This window comes from Chanodichthys erythropterus, chromosome 21 (genome assembly GCF_024489055.1).
Source record: "Chanodichthys erythropterus isolate Z2021 chromosome 21, ASM2448905v1, whole genome shotgun sequence".
Classification (NCBI taxonomy): Eukaryota; Metazoa; Chordata; class Actinopteri; order Cypriniformes; family Xenocyprididae; genus Chanodichthys; species Chanodichthys erythropterus.
The window spans coordinates 1,351,096-1,368,205 of NC_090241.1; the positions used below are offsets into that span (position 1 = coordinate 1,351,096).

General features: G+C 36.2%; 1 protein-coding gene across 2 annotated transcripts; it reads left to right on the plus strand.

The window, feature by feature from the left end:
* Positions 1 to 2,535: 2,535 nt before the first annotated feature.
* Positions 2,536 to 16,078, plus strand: LOC137011015 (HMG domain-containing protein 4-like). Of its 2 annotated transcripts, none has more exons than XM_067373563.1 (12): positions 2,536 to 2,621; positions 3,374 to 3,502; positions 3,589 to 3,658; positions 8,634 to 8,924; positions 9,263 to 9,475; positions 9,549 to 9,652; positions 9,739 to 9,817; positions 12,942 to 13,006; positions 13,089 to 13,212; positions 13,287 to 13,513; positions 15,630 to 15,752; positions 15,839 to 16,078. In XM_067373563.1, the coding sequence occupies exons 1-12, from the start codon at positions 2,616 to 2,618 to the stop codon at positions 15,881 to 15,883; spliced, it is 1,476 nt and encodes a 491-aa protein (XP_067229664.1). In that variant the 5' UTR covers positions 2,536 to 2,615; the 3' UTR covers positions 15,884 to 16,078. The 2 variants fall into 2 exon arrangements, with proteins under 2 accessions (XP_067229664.1, XP_067229665.1); XM_067373564.1 differs by having other exon boundaries at positions 13,320 to 13,513.
* The last annotated feature ends 1,032 nt before the right edge of the window (positions 16,079 to 17,110 follow it).

A 17,110-nucleotide genomic window follows, 5' to 3' on the forward strand; every position in this document is an offset into this window, starting at 1 on the left:
GTTGTGTAATATTCAGTTCCTATGAAAAATCAATGGGTGGAGTGTACGGGCATATTCGTGGATATTTGCTCCGCTGTAGTCTCCCTTTATCTGTGAAAATGTCAAATTCTGTTTATGAGTTTAAATCTAAATTGAAATCATATTTCTTTTTTACTTTGGCTTTTTAAACTTTGTATGTTAAATGTACTGATTTTATTGCAACCCGAATTCCAGAAATGTTGGGACGTTTTTTAAACTTGAATAAAATGAAAACTAAAAGACTTTCAAATCACATGAGCCAATATTTTATTCACAATAGAACATAGATAACATAACAAATGTTTGAACTGAGAAATTTGTTGTAATGTTGTAAAAGCTGCAGTATGTGGTTTTGCAGTGTCCTGCTGAAATACACAAGGCCTTCCCTGAAATAGGACTATCGCACTGCTTTTGAGGTTGCATTTTGTATATTAATGATATTTTACTTCATATTACGGCTCAGTAATAACAGGGGGCTACCATGGTAATATCTACATTATTAGGAAATGACATGCAATTTCCATGTAATTTCCTAATTAATAATGCAGATATTACCATAGTATTATCCTGTTATTACTGAGCCGTAATATGATGTACCACAGTTACTTTACATTGTGCTATTCAGTTAAAAGTCTTTTCTGTACCATAGTAAAAATGAAAGTGAATGAGCTACAAGAGGCCTTAGTAGGACCATTGCAACTTTGTTTTCACTCATTTGTGCCATTCTAGTTTAAGTTGTTATTGTTAAATGGAATTTTATTTAATTTTTTAATTAAATATATTTTTATATGGAAATAAAATGAAATTAGTTTAATTAAAAAGATGTTTGGACTATATCAGTTGTCAACGAATTCTATAAAGTCAGTCCTGTCACACAGGAAATTATGATCATCCATCTGAGGTAACGTAGTTAGCATAAAAGTTTTTGTGAAAAAAGTGGAAGACTTAAACACAAAGTGTGTAAAATAAACTGTTAAAAGGATTTGATGATCACTAGTGATAGTATTTTATTCTGTGTTGTCATCATTCAGGTTGGATTTCAGCTTTAATGTACATTTTGTTTTAACAAAGCAGCTGATATTGCCATAGAAACTAGTGGACTATATTATTGTAGTTTTGTATTTTATTTGTTTGTAGTGCTTTGGATTTTAGAAAAGTGCATTATAAATAAAATGTATTATTATTATTATTATTATTATTAGCGTATATTCTTTGCCAACTATGATGACTTCTGCTTCTGAGAAACCCAGAAATGTGAAAAAAGTCTATACCTCAAGGATGACGTGTTTTTGTAGGCAAAACCCGGAAGCGAGTTAGCATTTTAAGACTTCCGGTTGCATCGCCATAAAGTCAGTGGGTTTTTTGAATGGGTTTTTGCTAAATCGCCTGAAATAAGATCTAACAAAACCTCTAAATATTTTCACATTTTGATCTATGACATAAAACACACCAGTTATAAACCACTTGTGATTTTTTAAACCTTTATTGTGTCTAAAAACGGCGGTTGCTAACAAGTTGCTAAAAGGGACTTCTTCCTTTGGTGACAAACGGGACATTTGGACAGCATTTCTCATGAAAAAGTGGATAAGTATTCATACACAGCGCAGATCATAATCAGCGAGCATGTTTTTAAATAAAGCTGTTTTCTAAATAAAGTTTGAGGGATCTTGGTGGTGGTGACGTTGATCCGCGACCATGGTGTGCCATTTATAGCCTACTGTTAGCTTTTTATATCTGACGACTTTATTTAGGCTTCAAAATGTATAAATGTTGTGTTAACTTGTAAAGATTATCTTGATAGACAAAACGTGCAAGTGTCATAACCCTTTGTTAAACACAGAGCGATTTTTTGCGATTTTCCAAAAGTCTATGGGAAAAATGCATAGGCTTTCGAACCTGTGCGCCGCTAACTTCCGGGTTGGCCAACAAAAACACGTCATCCCTGAGGTACTCTATTAAATTTCACACAACTACGACGACTTCCGCTTCTGAGAAACCCGGAAATGTGAAAAAGAAAATGTCTATAAAGGTGCAGAATTTATTGAATAATCCTAATTGCGGATGTTTCAATGCTCTGACTTCTGAACTACTAAGAACTACTACAGGTTAAAGCTGCAGTCTGGCGGTTAATAAACAGAACTGCATGCGTCTCGCGGAAGAACATTGTAGCCGGATCTACTTTTCTCCGTGTATGTACTGTGATACTCTGCGGCGAGTCCTACCAGTCCGGTCTAAAATAGTCAGAATATAAACACTTATTATAAGTGTACCATAATGATTCAGGGTAAGACAAAACACGGTTTGGAAAATGGATTCATGTTGTATATTCTCATTATATATATTTTGAATTTTGAAGTTACGGACAGCAGCTTTAATAATCAGTGTGAATTATGCATAATGTATATAATTCATTCTGAAGTAAAGAACCCATTAGTAATGACTTTTAGAATGCATGTTCCACAGATCTGCGAGATCTCGTTCCGCCTGTCCGCTAGAGGCGCCCGAGTGCGCGATGACGCCACACTCTCGAACAGTCGCGCGAGAAACTGACCGCGCAGCGCAGAGCCAAGATGGCGACAGGAGACGCTTGAAATTTGATGAAGGTAACATATATGGAAATTGATCGAATGAATGAAGCTACGTTTTATCACGATTGTACGCATGTTTATTGTTTTGATTCTCAGCTGAACACGCTTTCTCTGAATTATACTGTGAATCACTTATAGTATTTAAAGTTTCGCCAGTTAGCGTGTTAGCATGGAGGGATAGTAAACAACAACACAAGCACACATTCATATATATTTATATACTCACTAAAACTCACACACCAGTTGATGTACAGATGCAAGAATAAGTTTGTGAACACATCTGCCCTGTCAATGATCGCTTACTGTCTGTAGTTGTGAAAAGTAACGTTACAATCGTTTGTGTGTTTTTAGTTCAGTCAGATTGTGTTTGCCTGTAACTGACTCAAGATCAAACCACATTTACGTGTAATCACGGATAAATTCAGATACAGAGTCCACAAGTCTATTCTCTGTGTGTGTGTGTACTTGTGAGGACCAAATGTCCTCACTTATATTGTGGAATACTTTCACAACCCACTTGTGAGGACATTTGACTGGTCTTCACTAGCTTAAAAGGCTTATAAATCAGCCAAAATAGGTTTTTATTTAAATTTAGTGATATGCACATGGTTCTGCAATGGGTAGGTTTGGGTTAGGGGATAGAAAATATCATTGACCTGATATAAAATCAATGGAGGTCTATGTAAAGTCCTCTCTAAGAGCAAAACAAACCTGTGTGTGTGTGTGTGTGTGTGTGTGTGTGTGTGTGTGTGTGTGTGTGTGTGTAGATGGAGGGTGAGGTGAGTCTGGTCGCCGGACGCAGTCAGAGAGAAAAAAGAAGATCCTACAAAGATCTCCTGAGAGAAGAAGAGATCATCGACGCAGAGGTGCGCAAGACCTCCAAGATACGTCTCAAGGTACCGATGAAGGACTCCCTGACATCTTCATCATCTTCATCATCATCAGTGTGTGTTGTGTAGAAACTGATCTCTGCTCTCCACAGGACGCTGATGACTTTTACACTGGCAGCGAGTTTCACAAGAAAAAGAAGCATGAAGATCATTTCTACAGAGGTGCGTGAATTACCTGGTCTGTTACTGAACATATTGAATGAGGGAGTGAACTACTTCCCATGAAGAATTGCAAATGATTATAAATGTTAGTATAAAATGTAAGTTCATCAGAGTTTTTTCTCTGTTTCTGTCAGCTGAAGGAGTTTGGTTTGCTTAGTTGGGGTTTAAAAGACACTTAATATTCAGTAACATTATTGATTTGACTGCAGTGACACAAATGAGAACAAAACTTGAACTTTATTTGGATGATGCATCACTGTTTTCTGTAGAACTGTTTTATGGCTGATTCAAATTTTTCACAATTGATGAATTTTGCAGAATCGACACTGATATTGTACTATATTGAATCAAAGTAAATAACAGTAATGTGTTCTGTAGAGCTGCTTAAAACCCTCTGGCCTTCTTCGGTCATTTCTGACCGAAAGATTTTATATTTTGAATTGTTAAAAATCGTATCTTTGTCGGAATGAGATGACACTTGGTGACTTTTGTAGCATTACCAATATGAACACACAAAAAAATCAAGGACATGATTCGGACATGTTAAGGCATCGTAAAAAAAATAGTCACACTTACCTTCTTTTCGGTCAAAAATGACCGACATAGGAAATGAATGGGAAATACGAAAAAATACAACAACTCAGAGAATCTTTTGTTGGTACAAACTACAAATCAGACACTGTGCAGAAACAAAGTGTGCAGCACTGAAGGGGGGACACTCTGAAATGCCAAGAGTGCAAAATAGACACAAACACCCCCCACCCCCCTCCCCCCACACACATATATATGAACCAGCACGACTATAAGACAGAGCAAGTTTATGCAAATGTGTGAAATAAAAGCAAAAATTCAGCCACAAAGCAGTAAAAAATGAACTGCCAGAAAGGGGTTACACTCTAAAACACCAAGAGTACAAAATAGAAACACCCACTCACTTACACACATTCACAGACAAACACACACACAACACACCATTATACACATACAAATGAACCAGTGTGGCTGTAATAGTATGGTAAAATTGAGCCAAAACTCAAATAAGAGGATGAAATCAGATCAAACACAGATTTTTTTAAGCTGTTATAAAACACACCTGTTCATTTTTGTTATTTTTTATTGAATTTTGATGTTACGTGTAACAAAATGGCGCCCTGTATGTTCAGGTTTGACTGTAGTAAAATTAATGCAAAAACCGATGCTTCAAATCAACATTAAAAAAAAAAAAAATCTAAACCGTGACAAAAAGTAGTCTTTGAGAATGTCTAAGTTTAAATCCATATCCAAAACTTAATAAAAATAAGTGTTTGTGTCCAAAAACCACTAGAGAATTTTATATAGAGCTCTATGGGAATCTAGTGGTTACGACATGGCATTGCATAAGTTTTTCTTTTTTTACTCTCACCAAATGGCACTAATCTACCTTCAAAAAAATTTATTTTAAATGCCTTGTCTCTATTTTAACATGGAATACTGCTTTAATTGAAATATAATTTAAAAATATGTAAAAAAAAAAAATTCTATTATTTTCAATGGGGAAAAATAGTTAATAAAAATTGTATAAATATTGCATAGTATCATAAAATACCTTCAAAATTTTATATAATAATCAAAAAATATTATAGAACAAGAATATATTACATTGGTTTTCCTGAGGAACAAAAAAGTTACTTTCCAAGGCTTCGGTCACTTTTGACCGTAAAGAAGGTAAGTGTGACACCTAAACGAAGAGGGCCAGGGTTAGTTCACCCAAAAATTAAAATTCTGTCATTAATTACTCTCCTTCATGTCGTTCCACACCTGTAAGACCTTCTTCATCTTCAGAACACAAATTGAGATATTTTTGTTGAAATCCGATGGCTCAGTGAGGCCTGCATGGCCAGCCATGACATTTCCTCTCTCAAGATCCATTAATGTACTAAAAACATATTTAAATCAGTTGATGTGAGTACAGTGGTTCAGTATTAATATTATAAAGCCACGAGAATATTTTTCGTGCACCAAAAAAACAATATAACGACTTTTATAGTGATGGCCGATTTCAAAACACTGCTTCAGGAAGCTTAGGAGCGTTATGAATCAGTGAGTCGAATCAGCGGTTCGGAGCGCCAAAGTCACGTGATTTCAGCAGTTTGACAGCAGAATTGAATTCTGTTGCATCATTGATAATTATTTTTCTGTTTATCACTGTGACGCTGCTTTTAAACAATCTGTATTGTATAAAGCGCTTTAGAAATACGGCTGAATTAACTTACCACGATTAGTCCTTCAGAAGCATATCATCACCACAGGAATCATGGTATGTCTGTCAAGTCAGCTTTATTTTTTATAGCGCTTTAAGATTGTTTCAAAGCAGCTGCACAGGAGTAAACAGGAAAATAACAGAGTCAATGATGCAAGCTTCATCAGATATGAGACACATTCAAATTATTCTGTAAAGCAGCTCTAAAAAGACATCATCATTGTTCAGTTCGGTGTTGATTCAGTTTAGTAACCATGTCGATGTTGCAAAATTAATCAAATCTTTCATTATTCAGCCCAGTTCAGTTTTGTTCTCATCTGAAAATGTCAGTACAGTCAAATCGGTAATATTGCTGAATATTAAAGGGGTCATAACTGCGTTGTTTTATTGTTTTATAATGTTTCCTGAGGTGCACTTATAATGTTAGTATGCTTTTTACAGCAAAAATTGTCATAATGTAGAGATAAAAGGCATTTTTCCTTGCCCTCTGATTTGAGGGCTCTGTTTTAAGGGGCGTGTCTGCTGTGAGACTTCAGTGGAAACGCCCACTGCTGTGATTGGCTGACATCTTTGCATATGAAATGGCTTAATATTAGTCTCTTGAAAACTTTAGCACATTTATACTGTTACAGCTCTCAAGGTTAACTAATGGTGAAAAGTGTTGATTATAGCATTATATTTAGATCGTGGCATGAAAGGTTGCAGTGATGATCATTGTAGTCGATCACAGACATGTTTTGAGCGCATGTTCTCGTCATTGAAACTCAATTTCTGCACTCTAACGAATGCTTTCTGACAGTGCCAAACTCGATATAACTAAGAGATTCATTGAATAAAGCACAAGTTTTGGTGCGAGTCCAGAACTCAGTCACTGATAAACTCTGTTTGATTGACAGCTCCAGCGAATGTAAAGGGAGCGTTCTTTGTTCATTTTCTTTATATAATTTAATCACTGTTTAAACAACAGATTATTTTCATCCTACTAAGAGAAACAAGGTGAAGTTGAGCGTTTAGTCACTGGTTTGATTTACTGACACAAAGATCATCTGACTGTACATGAATCATTAATATCAGATCAGGCATTAGAAATGAACGCTGTTCAGGCCTCAATGCTAAGGATTTTTTCTACTGGCCCAGTTAAAATTTTTACTTGCCCTGCCAAAATGTTCACTGGCCCCACAATTAAAAAAAAAAGTAAAATAAAAGGTAATGGGCCTATAAAATAAGCAAAAATATTGTTTTTGTTGCATTTGATACATGTAAACTTAATAAATAAAACCTTATTTGACACCAAAAAAAGCTACTAGATCAACTCACTTAAATTTTAAATATAATAATAAAATAGGAACAAATAATCAAATTACAAGTAATAGCACAAATAAATACAACAGAATAAACATAAATCAAATAAACAGTGCTTTTCAGGTTTTTATTTAGGATTAAACAGAAGATTAATTTTCAGGTACAATAATTGTAATCCAATGAATATATAAATATAGAACTTAACTTTATTAAAGTTAATCAGTCAAGAGCAGTTAGCCTACAGATGCATAGATAATGTTTTGAAATGTTGACAATATAAAACCTTAAATACTGTTATTTGAAATTATTTATAAAATGAAAAGATACTTTAAATGTGAAATTAAACCCGCCAGTAGGTGGCAGCAAGTCCCTGTTAATGAGCGAATCATTGAGATTCAACTGATTCATTCAAACGTCGGATTCATTCAGGAAGTGTTGAAAACGAGCGAAATAAACGATTTGGTGTCTAAAATGTAACTTAATTTAAACTGCTTGTATATTAAACTGTACTTTATATAAAATCAACATTACATTTGTAATCATGCTTATATTTGGACAAAAATGGTGCTCTTTGTGTAATATTGGTTAACTATATTAAATTATATAAATATAAAAGACATGCAGGGGCATTTTTGTCGCTTATCTTGAATTCCGAGGAAGTTTTTAAATGCATTTTAATAGACTAAATCACAGTGAACTCATGCACTGTAAATATGCATGCGCACTAGTCTAACCTACGTCACATGCATGCACTATGGGTTTGTTTTTGTTTGAGGGACATACTCCATAAAGTCCGATCGTTAAATCACCAATTACGATATCATAGGCGATATATAACACATATCCTACAGCACTGGCCTGATCGGGCTAGTGATCGTTCCGCCAACTGTCCCGAGTATCGTTCATACTGGCCCCGGGCCATCGGGCAGTCCTTATTGTCGAGCCCTGCAGTTACTGACATGTTGTTGCATTACTGTCGAGTCCATATCATAAGAGTCTGTTTGCGCGGAAATGCGATTGATTTACCAAAGAATCCACAGTGAAATGAACCGAATAAAATAAATGAAGCTCAACTGAGTCATTCGCATTGATAAAAATAATCATATTCCTGCATTAGGATCCTTTGAAAGGTAATGTTATTTTAGTCCTGTATCGCTCTTCACTGACACACCAGTGGGCGGGGCTAATGATGCAGTGATGAAGTAAGCGTTGATTTCTTCTGCGGAGGCGGAGTTTCACCATCTATGACAGGATCAGTCGTTCTCTGGGTCTGATGTCAATAAAAGCATTTATTGGACTAACAAGGACGTTTTCATTACTGAAACTTACAGGATATTCTTATCGTACGATGAGCTCTTATAAATCAAAAACTCAAGGAAAAGTTGATTTCTCAAGTCATGACCCCTTTTTGTTCATCATGTCTCTCACATCTAGATCATCACAGCTCCGGATCCCACCACAAAAAGAAGAAGCGTCCCTCAGAGAGCCAGCGCTCGCTCCTGACGTCTCCTGAGCTGGCGGGATCTCCTCAGACGGCCGTGACGGCGATGGGTCTCCTGCAGGCCATCACCTCTCCCACGGCGGTGGGCGCAGAGGCGGCGTATCCCAGCCTGTCCATGTCTAAAGAGCGCAGGAAGGACCCCAGAGACTCGTCCTCCTCCAGGAAGCAGCCGCAGGTGGTGCGGGAGGGGCTTCCTGTGGTGGGCGAGGAGGTGGAGCTGGAAGGTGAGGAGATACTCGCATCATCCATGACCTCAGGAACCCAACAGGAAGTCAGTGTTTTCATGCTTGTTAGAGGGAATGTTTAATTAGAGGCATTGTTTTCTATGAATGTATACATGTACACAAGCATTTTCTCTCAAAAAGTGAGATGTAACAGTCAGTTGAAGTTAGTTGAGCAAGAATATTCAACATTTTAAATAAAAATAAAATGTAAACTATGACAGAAAGTTGTTTTTGATCATGTCTAAATATATAGCCAAACGCAATACCTGATAAAAGGAATTAATTATGAGTTTGATCAACCTAAATCGCTTGTCTGTAATGACGATTGTGTCCGACAGTTCAATATGGAGGATGTCACGACGTGGCTGACAGCAGCGGCTCGTCCTCCGCTGATGACAGTGAATGTGGGAAGCTCTTGATCCACGAATCCTCGTCTCAACACAGCAGCAGCAGGAAGAAGAAGAAGAGCAAGAAGAGCAAGAAGAAGAAAGAGCGAGACCGACCGCGTGAGAAGAAGCACAGCAGTAAATCAGCTAAGAGAATAGCAGCAGGTACGAACGCAACGCTTCGGTGTGTCTCAATGTCTGTGTGCTGACCTTTGACCTCTGGCCACTCTTCTCTCAGCCAATGGCAGCACAGAGTGGAGCACGTACACTACAGGCCATCACAGCCACGAGGAGAAGAGGAGGAAGAAAGAGGGAAGCAGCAAACGCAAGAGCAAAGACAAGGTAAGGAGAAGCACTGAGACACCAGATGAGCCTGAAACACAGAGACCGTCTCACTCACACCGTCTGTCTGTCTGTCTGTCGTGCAGAAGAAGAAGGTCTTGACGGCATATCAGATCTTTTATAAGGAGTACAGAAACAGCATTCTGGAGGAAGAGCCGGGCCTCGGTGGGTTCATCTTCATCAATCTGCCTGTTTGTGTCTCTGTATGTAGATTATTAACTATGTAAAGTGAACAACCACAGTTGAGTTTGTTTTCTCCTGAAACAGCGATATATTGCCCTTTATGTTTACACAAAAATATTTTGCCGATCGTGCTGGCTCTTCTGCTTGCAGAAAAATGTGCCATTGGAGTCGTCATAGTGTTTTCCTGACAACTACAGACAGTTTGGAAGAATAAGTGCAAATGCACTCAGTTTCCGCTATCCACTGGTGCAGATATAAACATGACAGTGCGAAATGGTGCACGCTCACAGCTAGTTTCACACAGGACGCAGCAGTCGCGAGTGTCTAGTTTGTTTTCATAGAGAACGCGTTTTTGCGTTCCACTGCGCCATTTTTTTCATGGAAACATGTTTGTTTGACTGTTGCACTCGCGTCTTTTGCGGCATCTCGTGCATGAAGCTGCGCTCAAGTTAAAAGAAGTTTTACAAACATGCCTCTAGAAAAACAGATACTTATCTGACTGCTAAACCTGTGTCTTTGTTCATATGGACATGTGACAATAGCGTGCACCCTTACTTTACTGAGAAAATAAGGTCAGGGAAAAAACTGTTCCTTTTGTGCATTTGCAGGTGTTTTTTTGTACATGTTATTTTGCAGTTTTTGTTAGCAAAGTTTTATTTATTATTTATTCAACATTAATTATTTTTTGACACTTCAATTCCAGTATCTAAATATTCTTAAGAGTTAAGTTCATTGTCATTTGAAAGTGTGTAGGCCTACTTGCATAATTACGCTGTTATATTATGATGATACAGTGGGTACGGAAAGTATTCAGACCCCCTTAAATTTTTCGCTCTTTGTTATATTGGAGCCATTTGCTAAAATTTCCTCATTAATGTACACACAGCACCCCATATTGACAGAAAAACACAGAATTTTTGACATTTTTGCAGATTTATTAAAAAAGAAAAACTTCAGTGGCATAAAATGGTCTTAAAATGGCAATAATATCGCAAATCGCAATTATTTCTGGGGCAATATATTGCACAACAAAAGTAGTTATCGTGACTGGCCTAATTGCAATGAAAACTATGAATATCTGAATCGATCAGCCAATCAGAGTGGAGCTTGCTGTTTGTCAATATGAGTGATTTTAACAGTGTCCATATTGGGGCTGGGACAAAAAATCGATTCACGTAACTATCACAATTTTTTTGTTAACGATTTTAAAATCTTTTTTTTTTTTTTTACTCCAGTATTGATATCAATTCAAATTATATTGCTTTATTGGAGCCCTTGCTTATACACGAGGAGGACAGAAGTTACCCACTTTTGTTAAAACAGAGCAATCTCTGGGTTTTACGCTACCTAATATCCCGATGAGGTTACCCGTGCTCCAATGAATGAAAAACACAGTACAAAGTCAAATGAATTAATTATAAAAGCCCTCGTGCATCAGATATCAATGCTGAGAGAGTATAAGACTGTAAAGCTGCACGATAAATCTCAATTCAAACACTCACGCGATCTTATTCTTAAATGACAATTATTCATCTGTCTAATAAACCTTAAACAATAGTTAAGTAATAGTAATAGTTCAGTAAAATAACAATAGTTAAGTAATAGTAATAGTTCAAATATAAACACTGATGTCTACAGCGATCAAAATGGAGTAAATCACCTTTTGATTAAATAACGTCTCAGATAACAACTATATCTGTTTTGTTGTTTCGCCACTAGGTGGCGACAATAGACTAAAAATGTGTTTTTCTTTGAATCTGGAATCGTTCAAGATAATGTAGTGCTCTAATGGATGATGCTTCTGAAATAAAACTCAGAAAGATGTGATGAATTGTTTTTGTGGTCAGTATAACTTATCTTTTATATCATGTACAGTCTGTATAAGTGTATGAATCAACTGTTTCCCATGGTCTAGAGTTTAAAAAACAAACAAAAAAACAAAGGAAAATAGCAATATAATAGCAATATTGAATGACAATATTTGCAGAATCGCAATTCTTAAAAAAAATCGCAACACATATCGAATCGGCACCCAAGTAACGTGATGGTATGGAATCGGGAGATAGGCGTATCGTCCCAGCCCTAGAAATGAATTAAAAAACAAAGTATTCTGTTTTTAAACATTTTTTACAATCGTACGTGCAAAAAGTGTGGAATCAAGGTTTTTTAAATGTCTTTGAAAGAAATCTCTTATGTTCACTAAGGAAACAGAAATATTATTACAATTTAAAAGAATTGTTGCCAACACTTTATAATAAGCATACAGTAATGAAGTACTTACAAATTAATTGTAAACTCATAGTTTATATATTGTAGCCTCTACATTGTTAACATTTTAATAAGTTATATACATATTCTTCAGTCAATGTCACTGTAATAGAATTATTTAATTAAGCTCATAAAAATAATGTTTTTATGCTTTACCAACTTATTAATCAATTAAATAATGTACATTACTTTGTGCTCCTTAAAATGTTTAGTCTTCAGTGTCACATGATCCTTCAGAAATCATTCTAATATGCTGATCTGCTGCTCAGTTATCAGTCTATTAATAATGCTTTTTTTAATCAATGTTGAAAACTGTTTTTGCTTCATATTTTTGTGGAAAGTACATTTTTTTCAGGATTCTTTGATGAATAGAAAGTTCAAAAGAAAATTTATTTGAAATAGAAATTTTGTAACATTAGAAATGTCACTTTTGATCAATTGAATGCTTGATAAAAGTACTTCTATTCTTTTAGAAAAAGATCTTACTTTCTCCAAACTTTTAAATGTTAACCCTAACCCCACAAAAATCTGAAGCAACTGTTTTCAACATTGATAATAATCATGAATGTTTGTTGAGCATCAAATCATCATATCAGAATGATTTCTGAAGGATCATGTGACACTGAAGACTGGAGTAACGATGCTGAAAATTCAGCTTTGATCACAGGAATAAATTACACTTTACTATATATTCACATAGAAAACTGTTTTTCACTGTTTTTATGGTATTTTAATTAAACACATAAGAGTCTTTTTACAGAAACATTAAAAATCTTACAGACCCCAAACTATTGACCAGCAGTATATGTGAATATTTATTGTGTGTGTTTATTTGAAGATTTTGGGGATTTGAGCAAAAGACTCGCTGATGCCTGGAAGCAGCTGCCAGAGGGAGACAAACAGGTGCTGCGCATCATCATTACCCATCATACACCTGTGTGAAGTGTGTTTGCTGTCATCGTTCTGACAGATTGATGCTTTTCAGGTGTGGCGAGAGAGATCGGAGTACCTGCAGCGCAAGCAGTTGAAATCGGAGAGCGTGAAACACATCAAGCACGTCAAACAGCAGCAAACGTCGCGACCGCTCAAAGACAGCAGCAGGGTTAAAGGTCAGCAGTCAAATCCCTTCAGGTCACTGATGTCACTGTCAGCGCTGACGTGTTTGGTGTTGATGTTTGGTCAGGTCATCATTCAGGTGTGGCCGTGACTCCTGCAGGAGGCGCTGTTATGCTGAAGAGGCCGGAAGCAGCGGTCGCTCCCGTCCAGAACGGATCAGCGCCGCGGCCTGCAAACGCAGCCACGTTCTCTCCACTCCGGGACCCGGACGTGGACCCCATCGATGCGGCCGCTCACCTGCAGCTGCTGGGAGAGTCTCTGTCTCTGATCGGACGCAGACTGCAGGAGACAGAGGTGCACACACTCATTAAAGTCACACTTCTTACCATAACCACCAGTTTCAACACACTACTAACTAGGGCTGATTTTAATCGATTCTCATTTTTACGAACCGATATCAATTCTTAAATCCCAAGAATCGATTAGTCTGTTTTCAGTTGATAAATGAGCAGAATATGTAGCGCCTCCCATCCAATAAATCGCAATAATCTTTGTGTTTTGTTACTTTTGATATGAAGCAAAGTCTCAGATTTCAAATGACGTCCATCTTATTATGAGATTCAAAAAATAAATACCGTTTTGGCGCTGTTAAATGTGGCGTGACAGATCGCTTTAGTGCCTCAGTTAAAGAGAAGCATGTGATCATCCTCTCCTCCGCTTTAATACCAGTTACAGCGAAATAAACATGCATGAACATCTGAAGGTATGTTACAATATACAGTACAACTTACTGAAATCCGTATCATGTCTCGTGTAATCGCTCAATCAGTGCTTCAACCTTGAAAAGACGTCAATAAAACAGCTTGTAAACGATGTCACGTGACGTCACATTTACCTCAGAAAAACACATTCAGTGACCATAAACTCATTAGTCAGCTAGAAAAGTGAACTCTAGAAAGAAACATTCTGATAAATATAGCTATGCACCGTCAATATTTAATGCATGTTTGAATAAATCAGTTATGACAGCTGCGATTTAAATGTTTATATTTCAAATACCGAATTGGAGTAGAAATATACAGAAGAGGATTAGGGCCAAGCAATAATAAAAAAAAAAAAAAAAAATCTCGAGATTAAAGTTGTTAAATTTTGAGAAAAAAGTCATTAAATTATGAGAATTACGTAATTTAACGAATTTGTTCTCATAATTTAACAACTTTTTTTCTCGTAATTTAATGACTTTATTCTCAACATTTTATCTCGACTTTTTTTTTTTAAATTTAACAACTTTTTTCCTCGTAATTTAATGTTTATTCTCAACATTTTATCTCGACCTTTTTCTCGAAATGTAACAACTTTTTTTCTCGTAATTTAATGTTTATTCTCAACATTTTATCTTGACCTTTTTCTCGAAATGTAACGCTTTTTTCTCGTAATTTAATGTTTATTCTCAACATTTTATCTCGACCTTTTTCTCGAATTTTAACGACTTTTTTCTCGTAATTTAACAAGTTTATTCTCAACATTTTATCTCGACTTTTTTTTTTATTTAACAACTTTTTTCTCGTAATTTAATGTTTATTCTCAACATTTTATCTCAACTTTTTGTTTTAATTTAACGACTTTTTTCTCGTAATTTAATGTTTATTCTCAACATTTTATCTCAACCTTTTTCTCGAAATTTAACGACCTTTTTTCTCGTAATTTAATGTTTATTCTCAACATTTTATCTCAACCTTTTTCTCGAAATTTAACGACCTTTTTTCTCGTAATTTAATGTTTATTCTCAACATTTTATCTCAACCTTTTTCTCTAAATTTAACGTCTTTTTTCTTGTAATTTAAAAATTTTATTCTCAACATTTTATTTTGACTTTTTTCTCGAAATTTAACAACTTTAATCTCGAGATGGTTTTATTTTTGTATTATTGCTTGGCTCTAATCCTCTTCCGTAGAAATATGATTATGTAATTCTAAACTTTATTTATAATAAAAACATAGTGTGTAATTTAAGCGATTGTATATAAATAAGTTAATTTAACCTTCAATATTATTATAGTAGTACCAGCTGACTCCCATGTATAGTTTACAGCATTATATGAGTTTTTTTTTCCTCTAGAAAATTTGCTGTGTACTGCAACTGAAATACTACATCCAAAATAATCAATATCAAATTGAAATCGCAATCGAATCGAAAGCATGCGAATAGTAATCGAATCGAATCGTGAAAATTGCTACTACTAACTAAATACTAAATAAGGAATATTGTGAAGAAAACTCAAGACTACAATGGAGGCGTTTCAGGGAGTTCAGAAACACTGACACTGATCTAGAGAAGAACTGGAATTTTGCAGATCTTTTTCATTCTGAAACAGGAACACTAAAGAAAGATGAACAAAGCATAATAGATACTCTTTAATCACCTGCTGAAGTGGGTGTTTAATAATGTCTAACTGTCTGGTGTGTTTCAGGGGATGGTGACTGTGTCGGGTTCTCTGTCGGTTCTCTTGGACTCGGTGTTGTGTGCTCTGGGTCCGCTGGCCTGCCTCACCACTCAGGTCCCAGAACTCAACGGTTGCCCACATCATGTGCTGGTACTAACCATTCATCACTTCAGTTACATAAACATCACTGAGCCAAATGACTTGAACTCTCACTCCGTCTCTCTGTTTGTGATTAGTCAAACACTCTGGATAACATCGCCTACGTGATGCCTGGTTTATGAAGGATACCGACCATGACGATGGAGCTCCTGCGGTGTCTCCACTGGCTCTGATGAAACCATCGACAAAAGACTTTAAGACTTGCGCAGTTTTGCACTGGACAAACTCATAGACACTTCAACTTTTAACCTGCTTCTTAAACCTGCGCTCCATTTTTATCTGATGTTAATTTTGTATTTCTGTTGTTTTTCTCTCAATAAAATCCATTTTAATATGTTCTTTTAACTCTGGAGTGGACTGTTTTTTAGATTTTATTTGGTTTGTGGGGTTTTTTGGTTCAAATAGTTTGTTTAAAGGGTTAGTTCACCCAAAAATGGCGTTCCACACCCATAAGACCTTCGTTCATCTTCAAAACACAAATTAAGATATTTTTGATGAAATCTGATGGGTGAGTACAGTGGTTCAATATTAATATTATAAAGCAATGAGAATATTTTTGGTGCGCCAAAAATAACAAAATAACGACTTATTTAGTGATGGTCGATTTCAAAACACTGCCTCAGGAAGCTTCAGAGCGTTATGAATCAGTGTGTCGAATCAGCGGTTCGGAGCCCCAGAGACATGTGATTTCAGCAATTTGGTGGTTTGACACGCTCCGAACCGCTGATTCGACACACTGATTCATAACGCTCTGAAGCTTCCTGAAGCAGTGTTTTGAAATCGGCCATCACTATACAAGTCGTTATATTGTTTTTTTTGGCTCACCAAAAATATTCTCGTGGCTTTATAATATTAATATTGAACCACTGTACTCACATGAACTGATTTAAATATGTTTTTAGTGCATTAATGGATCTTGAGAGAGGAAATGTCATTGCTGACTATGCAGGCCTCACTGAGCCATCGGATTTCATCAAAAATATCTTCATTTGCATTCTGAAGATTAACAAAGGTCTTACGGGTGTGGAATGACATGAGGGTGAGTAATTAATTACATTATTTTCATTTTTGGGTGAACTAACCCTTTAAAGTCACCATGAAATCAAAATGGACCATTGTTTTTTTTAATGGAATATTGCAGTGTTATTTATGATATATTCATGCACATATCTTCTCTGATGAAAAGGGTGGGGAAACCTGTCACTCACAGGAGATCCACCATTAGCAAACCACAACCATCCAATCAATTCCCCGCAGACAAAATCAAGCCCCGCCCTACCCTGTTCTTGTTCCAGAAGCATTTCACTCAGATATACAGTACATAGCGTTCTAAGCCTTACCAGACATTG